The 16,941-nt window shown below is 48.0% G+C and overlaps 1 protein-coding gene and 1 pseudogene across 1 annotated transcript; one reads left to right on the top strand and one right to left on the bottom strand.

Moving 5' to 3' along the window:
• Nucleotides 1-5,204: 5,204 nt before the first annotated feature.
• Nucleotides 5,205-5,654, bottom strand: LOC136537048 (uncharacterized). The gene has a single exon (XM_066529144.1). It carries the CDS (start codon nt 5,652-5,654, stop codon nt 5,205-5,207), a length of 450 nt encoding a protein of 149 aa, XP_066385241.1.
• Nucleotides 5,655-14,180: 8,526 nt separating this feature from the next.
• Nucleotides 14,181-16,589, top strand: LOC136539648 (uncharacterized; annotated as a pseudogene).
• Nucleotides 16,590-16,941: the final 352 nt, after the last annotated feature.

Raw genomic sequence — 16,941 nt, forward strand, 5'->3', positions numbered from 1 at the left:
GACTCCCGACGAGCAGCCAACAACTCCACCATGACCTCTGTGGCGGACAGCGGCGGAGGCGGTGGTGGCGGCGGGAAAGGATGAGGAACCAAAGGTGGAACCTCCCGAGCTCCCTCGTTGTCACGCTCAAAAGCCCGCGCACTGTCACCATGGCCCTCGTTGGCCGCTCCCGAACTGGTGCTCCCACGTCCAGACCTCATATTCATCTATAAGAGAGACGAACCATCCATTAGGACACCCTCCCGATTAGAATCTAGGGATTAAAGAGATGGCAGCACATTTATTAAGGCATTCATTAAGTTAGTCCTACCAATTTACTACTTTCATTATACGTGAAGGGGGACTCCTAGTTCAATAAGATGTTATTATATGATGCATGCTTTGACCTATACGTTCACTCAAGCTAGAATATAGCGGCGTTCGTAAAATTTTCGGCACACCGCACACTCGCTTTCCGTATACTAAGCGATTTCTTACGCAACGTAAGTCAGTGTACCTGCAGAAAACTGATTACAGGCAGAGCACGGCCAGTGTTCGAGCGCGACACGTCGGTTGGCGAGGGCGAGCAGCAGCGAGGCAGAGCACGCAGGCGGCAGCAGCGAGCAGGTGGTCAGGACGCGCGGTTCGTGCACGTGGACGGCATCATGAGCGTAGCCGAGCGCGGCAGTGGCTCAGGCCTGCGCGGCAGAGCGCGCTGGCAAGCCACCCGAGGTGGTGACCACGCCCAGCGCTCAGCCAGATGGCGTGCACGATTTTTAAAGCAGCTAGAAATTTCGTACGCCATGTTCCAAACGCTAATCTAATTACTCGATGCGAATAGGAGTACACCTAGCCATCACCATCAGTCGCGACATTGCTCTCCTTCTTAGACCAATTGTTCTACAACTAATGCCAAAGATGGCTTCGTCGACCACTTCAAACACTTACGCGGAGGACGTCGATTTAAAAGGTTTCGCGTCGAATCCCCAAACCCGACCCCCGGAACGTACGCGCTAGCCATCCATGTCATTGGCCGCAACCTTTTTATCATCATTCACGAAACATTTTATAACATTTAGCGTTAACAATAATTCAATTAAGGTAATAAACACGTTATGTGACACGAAACATAACCTTATGCTTTCTCGTTTCGTAAAAATGTTTCCAAGCCAAACATGGATTATAAAACCTATCATACACCAATGCACATAAATCAGATGCTTATGAAATGTTTCAGCAAAACGTTACAATGTAACACTAGAGTGTTACAAATCTACCCCCTAAAACAAAATCTCGACCCGAGATTTCATGTGCCTAGTGTGAGAAAGAGGTATGGAGTACATTCATGCACAAAACTAACTATCCGACCCCGAGAGGAGATGGGGGTAATGCTTTGTTAAGTAGTTCTCTTGCTCCCAGGTGGCTTCGCCCTCTGAATGGTTTTGCCATTGTACCTTGTAAAACTTTATCACCCTGTTCCTGGTCACTCTCTCCTTCTCATCCAAGATTTTTATAGGATGCTCCACATAGGATAGATCAAGTTGTAGCGGAAGTCCTTCTATTTCCACAGATTCTTTAGGAACTCATAGGCATTTCTTCAGTTGCGAGACATGAAATACATTGTGAACTGCCGAGAGAATTTCAGGGAGTTGGAGACGATAAGCAACGGGGCCACATTGTTGCAACACCTTGTATGGACCCACATACCGAGGGGCTAACTTGCCATGGACACCAAACCGATATACTCCTCTCATAGGAGATACCTTGAGATACACAAAATCTCCAGCTGCAAATTCTAAAGGCCTTCTTTGTTTGTCTACGTAAGCCTTCTGTCGACTCTAAGCTGACTTCAAGTGTGCACGAATTATATTTACTTTCTCTCGAGCCTCCTTTATGAAATCAGGCCTGAAGTACCCACGGTCTCCTACTTCAACCCAGTTTAGGGGTGTCCTACACTTTTGTCCATATAAAGCTTCAAATGGCGCCATGCGGATACTCTCTTGATAGCTGTTATTATATGAAAATTCTGCCAGCTTCAAACAATGATCCCACTTCTCAGGAAAAGAGATGGTACAAGCCCGCAGCATATCCTCGAGCACCTAGTTCACCCTTTCAGTTTGACCATCCGTTTGGGGGTGGTATGCCAAACTTCTGAGAAGACGAGTACCCAAACACTCCTGGAGTTTCTCCCAGAAACGAGAGACAAAAACTGACCCTCTATCAGAGATGATGGTAAGAGGAACTCCATGTAGGGTCACAATCCGATCAAAGTATAACTCCGCATACTTCTTGGCATTGTATCTAGTGTCCACCGGAAGGAAGTGGGCAAACTTGGTGAGACGGTCCACGATGACCCAAATAGAATCAAAACCAGAGGCGGTGCGGGGTAAACCCACAATGAAATCTAGGGAAATATCCTCCCATTTCCAAACAGGAATGGGCAAGGGCTGCAGATATCCAGGAGTATGCATATGATCTGCCTTGACTCTGCCACAAGTGTCACATTCTGCAGCGAACTAGGTGATATCTTGCTTCATGTATGACCACCAGTACAGCCTGCGTAGATCATGATACATCTTGTTGCTACCAGGGTAGATAGACAGCTTGGAATGATGGCCTTCTTGCAAAATCTTTCTTTTCAGCTCTTCATTGGATGGAACTACTAGTCTATCCTTGTATCTTATGACTCCCTGCTCATCAATGCTAAAATGAGGTCCACACCCTTCTGCTAGCAACTTCTTGATATGAGGAACCTCTCCATGATCTCCCTTCTGTTCCTGAATAATTTGCTCCAGCAATTCTGAGGTTAATGCAATCTGAGCTAGCACCTCAGTGTGGTGGAGTGACAAGGGTATTTCCTCAACCTGATGCGACTTACGACTCAAAGCATCAGCCACCACATTGGCTTTTCCTGGATGATAGTGGACTTCCAAATCATAATCCTTAATCAACTCTAACCATCTCCTTTGTCTCATGTTCAACTCAAACTGAGTGAAAATATACTTAAGGCTCTTATGGTCCGTGAAGATATGCACTTTGTTGCCCAACAAATAATGCCTCCAAATCTTTAGAGAGTGAACTACAGCAGCTAGCTCTAAATCATGGGTAGGGTAGTTCACCTCGTGCTTCTTCAGTTGGCGCGAAGCATAAGCTATCACACGCCCTTCTTGCATAAGCACACACCCCAATCCCATCTTCGAGGCATCATAGTAAACATCAAAGGGCCTCTCAATATCAGGTTGAGCCAACACAGGAGCAGTGGTCAGAAAAGTCTTCAGGGACTGAAAAGCTTCTTCACAAGCTGGACTCCAAACAAACTTAGCTTCTTTCTGGAGCAGCTTAGTCATGGGCTGGGCTATCTTGGAGAAATTAGGGATGAAATGTCGATAGTATCCAGCTAGTCCAAGGAACTGACGGATCTGGTGCACAGACCTTGGAGACTTCCAATCTAATACATCTTGCATCTTGCTAAGATCCATAGAAATGCCCTCAGGTGTCAACACATGTCCCAAAAACTACACTCGATCAAGCCAAAACTCGCACTTGCTGAATTTAGCATACAGCTAGTGCTCCCTTAGCCGAGTCAGTATTATCCAGAGGTGACAGGCATGCTCTTTCTCATTCTTGGAATAGATTAAGATGTCATCAATGAAAACTACCACAAACTTATCTAGCTCCGACATAAAAACTGAGTTCATCAGGTACATGAAGAAGGCCAGGGCATTGGTGAGGCCGAAAGACATCACTAGGTATTCATATAGCCCATACCCAGTAGCGAAAGTTGTCCTTGGTATATCTCGTGGCCTGATCTTGATCTGATGATAGCCTGATCGGAGATCTATCTTTGAGAACACCATGGCACCAGCTAACTGATCAAACAAAGTATCAATGCGGGGCAAGGGATACTTGTTCTTAACTATTACCGCATTGAGGAGGCGATAATCCACACACATCTGCAGTGTACCATCCTTCTTCTTCATGAAAATCGCTGGGCAACCCCATGGTGAAGAAATTGGGCAGATGAAACCCTTGTCCATCAACTCCTCCAGTTGCTTCTTCATTTCTGCTAGCTCTCTTGGAGCCATGTGGTACGGATGTCTAGAGATAGGAGCAGTACCAGGCTCAAGCTCAATGGAGAATTCTACCTCACGGTCCGGTGGCAATCTAGGAAGATCCTTAGGGAAAACATCAAGGAACTCACATACTACTAGAATGGAGGTAAGATCAGGAATGGCTTCAGCATGGGCAGCAACAGGTAAGACCGGTTCTGAGGGTATGATGAGAGACATCCTATCCTCAGAAGACGGAAGCCATAACTCTACACTTCTTCTCTTCATATCCAATACTACCCCATACACCCGCAACCAGTTCATCCTAAGAATAACATCAATGCCCCGCCAAGGCATTATTATGAACTATAGACGGTAAGTGTGGGTAGCTAATACCAAACTTACAGTATCCGTACGGGTATTGATAAACATCTGAGAACCCGCTGTACGGATCTTATAGGAATACGGTATAGCCACAAGTGATAAGTTGTGCTGCTCTACAAACCCCATGCTCATAAAGGAATGCGATGCACCAGAATCAAACAACACCAAAGCTGGATGGGATTCGATGGTAAACATACCAGCCACAACTGTCTCCTGATGCACAACCTGCTGAGCATCCGTGAAGTGCACCTGACCAGATCTGCTAGGCACCTTCCTCTTGATGAAAGTCCTCTTAATCATCCTAGAATTTGCAGACGGCTGAGACGGCTGAGCTGTCTGCTGCTGAGGGCACTCCCTGGCATAGTGGCCCTCCTTGCCACACTTGAAACAAGCACCAGGCTTGTTCCCAAATCCTTGACGAGGTGGGATCTGCTGTCCCTGAGTCTGTTGGGGCTGCACCTGCTGCTGAGGTGCCTTGTACTGAGTAGCGGTAGTCTGTGAGGTCTGCTGGGGTGATCGGAATGGAGGCCTGCTGGATGGTTGATAGGACCCCCGCCTCACAATTTGCACCTTCTGAGTATGAGGGTGGCTGGAGGATCTAGCTGCCACCCTCCTTCGCTTCCAATCCGCCTGAGATGCCCGCTGAAAACCCTCAAGAGCAATGGCGGCGTTCATCAGAGCCCCAAAGGTCTGATAGTTCCCTAGGTACAGTTTCTCCTGTAGAGCAGGAGTGAGACCACGAAAGAAGCGATCCTTCTTCTTGTCATCCGTGTCCACCTGACTACCAGCATACTAAGCCAAGTGATTGAACTGATTCACATACTCCATTACCGTCCTGCTTCCCTGACGCAACTCCATGAACTCGGTCACCTTCTGGTGGATAACGCCAGTAGGTATGAAGAACTCACAGAAGGCTGCGGAGAACTCCTGCCACATTGCCGGATGATCCGGTAGCTCCACGGCCAGGAAAGTCTCCCACCAGGCACCTGCGGACCCCAAAAGCTGCTGGGACACAAAGTGCACCTTCTGCTCGTTGGCCACTCTGAGCAGCTGAAACTTCTGCTCCAGCATGCGAAGCCAGTGCTCCGCCTCCAATGGATCGTCTGACGGTGTGAACGTGGGTGGGTGGGTCTTGAGGAAGTCCTGGTAAGAGGACTGTCCCTCAGGACGGCGAGCACCACCCCCAATCCCACCATTGCCTCCGGGGCCTCCATGGGTGAGACCCGCGACGGCCTGTGCCATAAACTCCAAGGCACGAGCAGTCTCCTATCGAGCAGCGGCTGACTCCCGACGAGCAGCCAACAACTCCACCATGACCTCTGTGGCGGACAGCGGCGGAGGCGGTGGTGGCGGCGGGAAAGGATGAGGAACCAAAGGTGGAACCTCCCGAGCTCCCTCGTTGTCACGCTCAAAAGCCCGCGCACTGTCACCATGGCCCTCGTTGGCCGCTCCCGAACTGGTGCTCCCACGTCCAGACCTCATATTCATCTATAAGAGAGACGAACCATCCATTAGGACACCCTCCCGATTAGAATCTAGGGATTAAAGAGATGGCAGCACATTTATTAAGGCATTCATTAAGTTAGTCCTACCAATTTACTACTTTCATTATACGTGAAGGGGGACTCCTAGTTCAATAAGATGTTATTATATGATGCATGCTTTGACCTATACGTTCACTCAAGCTAGAATATAGCGGCGTTCGTAAAATTTTCGGCACACCGCACACTCGCTTTCCGTATACTAAGCGATTTCTTACGCAACGTAAGTCAGTGTACCTGCAGAAAACTGATTAGGTAAAACCAGTGCCGCTATCCTAGATATACCATATAGCTAGGGCTTATACTTATATAACGTACTTAATCGCATCCTACTTTTCGCAAAACTTTTGTTGGTCAACTTTTAGTTTTGTAAAAGAGTGAGGAACTCGTGACCATTATTGGCTCTGATACCAACTGTGGCAGAACCACCCGAAATAGCGTACTTATGGAGGCGCTCATCTTCCACCAGACACTAAGCACCTCAAAAGCCACTAGCGCGAGCGATATCCGTCGGACACACCTAGAGGGAGAGCTCAAAAGATCCACATTTTTCCCCAAGGATTCAATAATGAAAACGAGTTACAACACCAGTCCATCTCATACATTAGAGTTTCTAAAAAGTACATTATTACAATACCAAATACAGAGTTCGGAATGATAAACAGCGGAATATTAAAAGATAACATCTAGCGATAAGATAACGAGGATTTCGTCTGAGCCCACCAGAAGAATCCTCCATACAAGGTACTCCTCAAGCATTTCCTGCAACAGGGGTAAGTAAACCCTGAGTACACAATGTACTCGCAAGACTTATCCGATAGTGGGAATACTTTCCTGACTCCAAGGAATATGCTAGGCTTTATGGTTGCTGGTTCTCCTTTAGCCAAAAGCAGTACTAATAGTGAGTCCTTATTTATATATTATTATCATCAGCCGTATTAAGTTTTTATCTAGTCAAGCTATATAAGCACCTGTGCTACTTTCAAGCAAGAGTTGAGCAATCGATATTGTTCCTTTTCCTTTTCCACTTCCAATTCTTACTACGGTGCTAAACCGCAGACAAGCCGTACCGGATAACCCGGTGATTCGCGAATCAATGTGCCCAGCTAGGTGCCTCGAAGACACACGCCCCGCTTGTACCCTGGGCACAAGCAGAACTAACCCACCACTCTCCTGTCCCGGGTGTCCAGGTCCCCGTCCAAACTTGGACTCCAAGCCCCCACCTCTGAATCCCGGACTCAGTGTGGCACAAGGACCTCCACCACCTCCTCTTCCCATCAGTCGGTCCAGAAAGAGCCGGATCTACGACAAGAGAGCGGCAAGTCTTCCCTGCGCCCATACCCAAGTATGTGCTCGGGACAAAAGTCTGTGACTTGCCTAGAGTCATATGCAACGACCGGTCCTTAACTGACACAGATAGGGAAAAAGTGTAACCGGGCTATGCCCTGTTGGCTGCAGGACACAACCCCTCACACCCACCAGTACCAAATCCATATCCCTGTCCGGTCACCATTTTCCCTTTTCATTATTTCATCATGATATCATAGTGTAATCCCTATTTGCGAGTAACGTCAGGTTACTCACGCTACCGACATCCTGAGCATAGCAGCTACTCGACCTACACTAGTAGGACTCAGGGTGGATATATCTATGTATGTAGTTTCCATAAAGTGCCTGTAATGTAAATGCACATCAAATAAATATATTCAGTGATCATTTAAAAATAGGGGTTATGCACCGGGGCTTGCCTTGGGCAGGTGCCGGGTCAGCAAGGTCAGTACCAACAGGCTCCTAGGCTCCCTCCTGTGTGAAAAGCTCCTCCTCGTACTCCTCGATCACCTCGTCGTACTCCGGATCACCGACGGGTATGAAGTCTACCTATTCGTGATCTACATGAAATGACGATGCAATGATTACACTATGGCAACAACAATTCTCAATGCAAAAGTACCTCCATTACATTACTAAGTGAGGTCTACCTATTAAAGTCTCAGCCACATACCAGTACTACTAACAAGTATGACCGTGTCCTACATTCTTACGATGACTACGGATATTCATACTCCTAATGTCAGTTTATGATAAATCAAGGATAACAACTACGTCATCCAACGACTCGTTCTATGATTACCATTTGTATAGCAAGTATATAAATGCCTAAGGAACCTACGGTAACGATTTCAAAGCTAAAGTTATCGTCGGTTCACCACAACAATTCTTGCAATTAAAGATCGATATACCGCTAAGCCCTCTACTTTAAGCTTATGGGCCTACCATCCTAACCACTAATGGGGAACCAACTGTAATAACATGTAGTCGACATTTTTGCGAACCTAACAAACTTTGTTTCGCTATTTTTGGACAACCATGCAATTTACTACTAATTATTGAAGTTTAGCTCATAACCTAAATAGATAAACAATTTCTAATACAATGAAATAGAGAAATCGAAACGTTCTTGGCCGGCCCAAGACGCGTGGCCCGATCCAACTCGTCATCCTGCCCGCACACGACAGTAGTCAGGCGCGCGGCCCACGTGGAGGCATGGCCCAGATGGCCAACGGCCCGCGAAGGGGAAGGCCTGCGCGCAGCGGTAAAAATGCACGAACACCCCTGACGAACTCAGCATTTACCATGAGCTCAACGGTACTGTTTCGCTAGTCTACCATTTTACACCAGCACCCTCCCACTTCATCTTCTTCACCGCGAGGAGGTCCCTGGCCATCCAGAGCACACACCGGCATGACGGCGCGGCACTGGATGCCTACGCCGGCCACCCCGGTCCTCTCCATACCAAAATAAAGGGCCGATACTCACCTACGTGCGAACGCAACCCACCCGGCGGAGACACAGGCGCCGAGACGTCGCAGCGAGCATGGACCACGACGGTGGGCAACCTGCAAGGACGGCGATGTTGTTCCAGTGAACAATAACACTGCTGGGACAAAACAAGGAGTGGACGAGTACCAGCGACTCACCACAGAACTGGAAGATGGGAAGAAGCGATCGGAGATGGCTCAGGCCAAGCCGGCCACGTGCGCGCGATGAGAGCAGCAGAGCATGGCAATGGCACGGCCACGCCACGGGATGCACTACGGCGGTAGGGTCTAGGATAGGGCGAGCATGGTGACAACCGACAGAAGGGGAGGCTAGTGGCGCAAGGAATTTGGCCGAGCGGCTATGGGGGCGATGAAAACCGACGGCGCAGCACCTCGGGTCTTAATGGCCCGAGAGCTCGGCCCTTCAAAATTGGCGCATAGGACAGCGCTACAGGCTGCCATGAGGGACGGGAAGGGTTACCGGCTGCCCAATGGAGCTACAGGCAAGACCAATTGGAACGTGGTGCAACCGCATCGGTGAATTGGAAAGAAACGTGACGACGGCAAGGGGACAGCGGAGACAGAGGAACACCTGGCGCGGCATGGCTCGTCTGCGATCGTCAACACGAGGTACAGCTGTGCTTGGCTAAGGGGAACCCCAGGGCGTGCTCCTGACAGCCGTCCGCATGGCCGCTGTAGCAAACGACGAGCCTTGGCATGGCACGTCTGCGGTCGGCGTCAGGCAAGGACACGGCGGACGCGACGCCGAGGCGACAGCGCAACGGCAATTTTCTAAACACGCAAGTGGCCAAAGGGTCAACTGAGCGGTGCCGAGCGCAGCCGCTAGCGACGCGGACGCGGGACCCCGCCCTACCATGGCCACAGCGGGGGCAGGGCAAGGTAGGCAGAGCACGGCCGGTGTCCGAGCGCGACGCGTCGGTTGGCGAGGCGAGCAGCAGCGAGGCAGAGCGCACAGGCGGTAGCAGCGAGCAGGTGGTCAGTACGCGCGGTTCGTGCGTGTGGACGGCGTCATGAGCGCAGCCGAGCGCAGCAGTGGCTCAGGCCCGCGCGGCAGAGCGCGCTGGCAAGCCACCCGAGGTGGTGACCACGCCCAGCGCTCAGCCAGATGGCGTGCACGATTTTTAAAGCAACTAGAAATTTCGTACGCCATGTTCCAAACGCTAATCTAATTACTCGATGCGAATAGGAGTACACCTAGCCATCACCATCAGTCGCGACATTGCTCTCCTTCTTAGACCAATTGTTCTACAACTAATGCCGAAGATGGCTTCGTCGACCACTTCAAACACTTACGCGGAGGACGTCGATTTGAAAGGTTTTGCGTCGAATCCCCAAACCTGACCCCCGGAACATACGCGCTAGCCATCCATGTCATCGGCCGCAACCTTTTTATCGTCATTCACGAAACGTTTTATAACATTTAGCGTTAACAATAATTCAATTAAGGTAATAAACGCGTTATGTGACACGAAACATAACCTTATGCTTTCCCGTTTCGTAAAAATGTTTCCAAGCCAAACATGGATTATAAAACCTATCATACACCAATGCACATAAATCAGATGCTTACGAAATGTTTCAGCAAAACGTTACAATGTAGCACTAGGGTGTTACAGTGACATGGTCCGAACCGTAGAACCAGACCTAGATGACATGGTCTGGACCCGGTCCTAAGCCCGAGTCCTAAGCGCTAAAACGACGATAACTCTTAGCTCCAAACTCCGATTTCTATGATCTTGGATATTTTGGAAAGCTTATGCAGAGGGCTACACATCCCAAATGCATATTTGGTCCAAAGAATAAAGGATCAATACAGAATTCCCATCCAAGAACCATCAATGTTCAACATAGACCAATAGGACCATCCACAATGGTCCTGTTGCTCTCCACCAGGGTCATGTTGACCTTTTCACCTCCAAAACAACTTGTATTTCTTTACCCTTGCTCCCAAGTGCTAAGCACATTGTGTATCATCATTTTGCATGTGTGTTAGCATTTTCAAAGCATTTTACAAGGGTTAATAGTTAGCACACTAGGTCCCTAGTACGTATGCAAGAATCATGTCACCTAGTGGCACTCGATAACCGTTTAGCCAAAGATTTCCTCTCTTAATAGTACAGCTATCGATCCTAAATGTGATCACACTCTCTATAGTGTCTTGATCACCAAAACAAAAACCTATTTGTTACCTTTACCTTGATCAACACTTAGTTTTTGTTTTTCTATTTCTTCTTTTCCAAGTTGGAGCTCTTGATCTTCAAGTTTGGCCACCACCATCACCATGACCATCATCTAGGTCCACCAGTTGGTGTGTACAACCCTATCTTAATCATAACACTTAAGGACAAGGGTTAGTACACAAGGTTTCATCAATTATCCAAAACCAAACTAGTGCCTTCACACTCTATAAAACTCCCATCGTACCTTTTACCATTTTACGCTTCTTGACATATAAAATGTATTTTGGGGTGTTACATCGGTGGAGCTGACATGGTGGGGTTAGGACAACCTCGTTGAGGGTTGGCTGACCCTCCATTCCACCGACTTTCCATCCAACGGTTAAGGGGGCTTCCTGGAATCGGTTGGAAGGAGCCCAAGGCAGTTTGGTGGGGCCCCTAGATTGGTTGACCTAGGTGGGGTCACCCGACGCCACCCTAGCACATTTGTCGTCAATCTTGGGACAGTGCACTAATCCTTGGTTCTCCTTTTGCTTGGGTATGAAGTGTCATCATGGTGGAATTATTTTCCTTCGGTTGGTGGGCCCATGGATCTTTGGGAGAGGCCACATGGATCCATTTGATCTCTTGATGTGAACCGTCATTGAATGAACGTGTGGGATGCCTCCTAAGTGTGTTTCTTCATTGATGGAGATGATCGATGATGTGGATGAGCCCGGGTTGGGTCGCCCAACGCCCCATGTGGGCCTCTGGTGTGACCAATGCTTTTCCTTGGGCTTCTTGTTGAGTGAAGAGGCTTTGGACCAAGTTTGATGGCCATTGGACATAGGTCCAAGTCGCCCAAGCCTAATTAGGGTCGCCCAATCTCCCTCTGTGTCCAATTCCAGTCCCACCCGTGTTGCAATCTTTTAGAAGGCGTAACTTTATCGTCTGAACTCTGAATTGAGTGAACCAAAGCTTGATTTCATGTTCTTGGCGAGCTCTTTGACGTGGTGTAGTCAAAATGGGCATTTGATGAAGTGTTTTTATCATGTCCATAGTCACCTTGTTCCTCCACTCACATAGCCATCAAAACTTGTGGTAATGGTTAGAAGTAAGTCCTATGACTATAGTTTATAGCATTTATATTACCAATTAAGCATAAGTTGATGGCATGGAACGAGGTTTTAGTGACCTACTTAGTGCTACTGTTTCAGCTTCTCAGCTTGTGTTTCTCGAATGGAGTGATTCGAAGGGTCAGTGCTCTGTCGAGCTTGGCCAGATGCCACATCTCCAGTCCATTGGGGAGTTGTCATATCTTGTATATGGAGTCCAAGGACCAAATGGCACTCTAAACAACTCAGCTTGTCGATTCTAGGCAGTGGGAAGTTGTCCTTCAGGCATGCCTTGTCTAGGCAGGAGAAGTTCATGAACATTCGCCACTTTCCTTTTTTTGACGAGAACCACATTGGAGAGCCATGAGGTTGAGGTTTTTCATGGAACAATGGGATCTTCTTGGTCCCTTCGACTGATTCGACCCTTTCTGTGGCCTTATCTTCTTTTGGTAATAGAAATGCTATACAACACACATGTGTTTTAGCAAAAAAAAACACATGGATTTTTTTGTCCGTCTCTCCCTCTCTTTTCAACTGTAGTCGACGTGACGGAGTGCGTCGTGCGTGCTGCGGTGCTCAACAGCAACACCTTTGTTGCCTTGCGCGACGCTACACCACACCTGCACAACAGCTTCTGCTAGCCTGCGACAGCAACTGCCAGACCGCAGAGTTCTTGCCAAGCTACACCGGCCTGCAGAGGTAACTGCCGACTGGGATTTTTTTTTGTCCTTGCATAGAAAAAAATATTTCTTATGATTTGTGGATCTATGATCTTGTGATTTATGATTGTCTAGAGGTAGAAGAAGGCTGGAGGTAGAAAAAGACCGGAGGTAGAAGGAGGATGGAGGCTGTTGAATCTTAATTCGATGGTGCAAAAAAATTCATGTGTTGAAACTGAATAAAACACATGGTTGTTGGGTAGACAGACTCTTTGGTAAAGTTTGTTGTGCTTTGTTTTGGTCCTTTTGGAGATTGTGGACATTCCGTTGGCCTGGAGCTATCGTGGTCGCTAAACTATTGGTCTATATGGCTAACAAGAATGAATTTGTGTTTGATAAATATCGACAAAAAAAACTCTTTTGCAGGTCCTATTCAGGGAAACACACTAGCTTCATTTATGAACCCACATACAACGGCATGAGGAGCAGAAGGAGTTGGTGTTAGAGACATGCAGCAAGTTAGAGAATGCGGCTATGCATGTCTTCTATTCTTTGGATAGCCATTTATTTCAAGAATTGAATTATGGGTCAGATTTTTATGTAAACGTGGTTCGGTTGTTGCCGTAGTTAACTTGTAATAATTTGGTCTGATTTATCTCTTTAGAGAATGAAGCTAGATACTTTGTCCATTATTAAAGAAACATCAAGGCAAAAGTAGGCAAAAGCGCTCCCCTCCCTGTGCTTTTTAGATTCTGGTGAAGATATTTGGCGTAGATGTTTGGAGCAACGTAGCGGTCCGGACCTGGAGAGCACTAGCATGCATCTATTTTTTAGACGCTTTAATAATAGAAAGGGTGAGCGATGGAGATGTTGCTGTGTCTGAGATAGGGGAGATCGCTGTCTGAAAATGGAATCCCACTGCGAATGAATTGAACGATCATGTGATGTGAAGTTACAAGGGACCCAAGTCAAGTCAGTGGGAATTAATTTAGATTATTAGATTATGTGAAATAGATCAGCTATTTATTTATCGTTAGTGACTATTTCTCTTTCTATTTTTTTTTCTCTGTCCACGTCATAATGGCTGGCCAGCTGGCTGTTGGGGACTCGTCAGAGGCAGAGAGTCCCGGCAAAGGTGGCAAAGGCCCAGAGGCAGCCACCACGGCCGGCACGGCAGCCGGCGCCAACAGATAGGTGGCACGGCACCCTGTTTTTGTCTACGCCGACGTTTTGTGCTGCCGCCAAAGATGGCGACCAGCCGTTAACCCATCCTATTCCTATCCCACTACTTGGAGCCTTGGAGGCGTGGATTGGATTGAAGCGACCAGTACGGGACGGGACCACCGCCAGCGACTGCCGGTCCTTGCTTGCAATTGGAGAATTTACTAGCGTTTGGGATGTATAAGTGCGAGCCTTTATCTATCTAGAAGTATAAATTATTATTATCATCGGAGGAATCGGATCTTCCTCTGCTCTTTATCCATTCGCCTGCCTACCTTCCTCTTTCTCCGCCCACCTCCCCTCCCTGCTTTGTGCTCTCTCCACTCTTCGTCCATCGTCCCCTCGGCTCTCTGCTGCGTGCTGCAACTGCAACCCGGCAACGACCTGGATCCTCATCGCCGTCCGTCAGACTACCACCAAGGTAAACAACCCCTATCCCTACACCACCCGTTTCCTCCATTTCCTGCGTGCTTCCGCCCGTGTCCCCGGCAAACGGCAAACCTTTGTTCTGCAACTAAACCAGGTCTCAAGATCCTGCCTGCGCGCCTAGTTTTGCTGCATCTTGTTTTGTTTCTGTCGCGCCTAGTCCGAGTGTGTGTGTTTTACTACGGATCGGCCCTTCGATTCCTCTTAACCCAACAAACCAACACGCCACGCCATTTTAAGTATGTGCAGCCTAGCCTCGGAGCTGCTACTCGTACTCGATTATTTAGTTCCCCGCGCCGTCTACATCATCCGAGGACGACTCCTTATCCAACAACACCTAACTCAAATGTTCAGCCTGCTTCACTTGCAATTGCAAGCTACTCACTTCAGGAGGACTAGCAGTGGTTTTCATCTATTTATTTATTTATATGATGATAGGCACAACAGACATTTTTCTTTTCTTTTTTCTTCTTTCTTTCCCGCAATCGGTACCAACTGCACATAGGTGCAGGCTTTCCAACAACTCTAAAAACTTCCATCTCTGCAACTCAAACAAACCTGCTGCAATCATCATAGATACATGTTTCATGGCTTCCCTGTAATCAGACATAGGATTATCACCCCTTATAAGCCGTACTTTTCCAGCCAACGAATATTTTTCTCTTACAACAAATCAGCCAACAGTACTGTCAGCCATGGCTTATCAGCAAGCGAACAGGCATATGTTCTCAATCTGTATGCAAAGGGTAATCCTTTTGTTGCTAAATCTTTTTACTGAATATATATACTATTGTATATGTATCTCTTCTTTTGTTTATGCACGTTCAGTTGTCTGGTTTTTTTTGGATGTTCAGGCAACATGCAATTTTCTCATTGTTTTGTTATAGAAACAAAAATTGTGAATTGTCTTTTGTGAGTTGTCCTTTTACTTGTACTAGTTGATTGTGTAAGATTGTTGCTGGAAATTCCGCCACCTGACATATACCAACTCCTTTTGTTTTGTGCAGAGTTGATCAGGCTACTCTTACTCTCTGAGTGAAGGAAACACATATACAATGGCCCTCAGGACCCTGCACCTTCCATCCAAATTGGCAAGGCCAAACAGCCACAGCTTCAGTCCATCGTCCTTGTCTCCTCACCAGCCAAAGCTTCCTCCAAGACCCGACCCACCACAACAAACAAGAGTTGCCATTGCCACGACCACGAAGAAGCAGCAGCTCCGTACACCATTGCTGAAATGCAAGGCCAATCTGCACGGCTGCATGGACGAGGTTGTTCAGACCCCGAAAGACCAGACCGCCGAGATCCCCATCCTCATGTACCCATCGGTCGTCTTCCCTGGCGCCACGCTCCAGCTGCAGGCGTTCGAGTTCAGGCACCGCATCATGATGCACACCCTGCTCCAGCAGGGCCTCTGGTTCGGGGTCATCTGCTCGGCGGGCAACAGCGGGAGGATGGCGGACGTCGGGTGCGTCGTCCATGTCGTGGAGTGCGAGAGGCTCACCGACGACCGCTTCTTCCTCACCTGCGTGGGCAAAGACCGCTTTCCGGGTAATCGACATCGTCAGGACAAAGCCCTATGTGGTTGCAAGGATCCAGGTGCTGAGTGACCACCACCACCAAGGCTCTGACTCTGTGCCACAGGGTGACTTGGGTAGCCTGATGCAGCAGGTGGAACAGCACCTCAAGAATGTGGCCATGCTTTCGGACAAGCTGAACCAGAAACCACTGCCGTATCATCAGGGCGATCAGCTCCACAGCCTACATACCGCTGCTTCGCTCTCGTTCCTCGTCGCACGCTTGTTCATCGATGACCGCTTGGAGCAGCAGACGCTGCTGCAGATGGACGACACCGGGCAGCGGTTGGTGCGGGAGGGGACTGTACCTGGAGCGCAGGAGCAAGTACCTAGCGGCCATAGCAGCGATCAAGGACGCCTTTCAGCAATTGTCCTGCAACGAGAACTAGAACCGACCTGTATGTACATTTTGAAGGTGTAGAAGAACTACTGCAGTACTGCTAGATAAGAAGAGCAATAAGCAATATGCAATCAGGCTATGGCATGGTAATAGGGTTCCTTTTGGTATTGCTTCAACTATCAAGCTATCAACTTCTGCTGCTGCTGCTGCGTGTTTGTATAATAGTGTACATTCTTGCATGGTCTTTCTGTGCTGCCACTTTTGCTGCTATTTCTAAAGTAATGTACTCACTCGTGTATATATGCAGAATGGGGGCCACTTTTGCTGCTATTTCTAGATGTATGTTTCAGAATGGGGGCCACTTTTGCTGCTATTTCTAGGAAGATTTTAAAATTCAAGACAGTTACATTGAGTTGATACAGCACTCTTGAAAGCACTCCCAATCTCTGCATATCAGTGTACACAGACTACAAAGTTTAACACAAAAGCACATAACATTCTGATAGTAATCAATTCAAAGATTAGATTAACACCCTATGCCTGGAAAAACAGCACGAGATTTAAATTTTGTTTACAAGACATGCATTGCTGGTTTAGCAAGAACTACATGAGATGCCTGGGCCTGTAACAGTCAATGCAACCGTTCTGAGCTCT

The sequence above is a fragment of the Miscanthus floridulus genome, chromosome 2 (assembly GCF_019320115.1).
Source record: "Miscanthus floridulus cultivar M001 chromosome 2, ASM1932011v1, whole genome shotgun sequence".
Lineage (NCBI taxonomy): Eukaryota > Viridiplantae > Streptophyta > Magnoliopsida > Poales > Poaceae > Miscanthus > Miscanthus floridulus.

Bases quoted from the DNA above. Each gene is read 5' to 3' on its own strand.
- LOC136537048 (XM_066529144.1), bottom strand. From the start codon at position 5,654: ATGGCACAGGCCGTCGCGGGTCTCACCCATGGAGGCCCCGGAGGCAAT.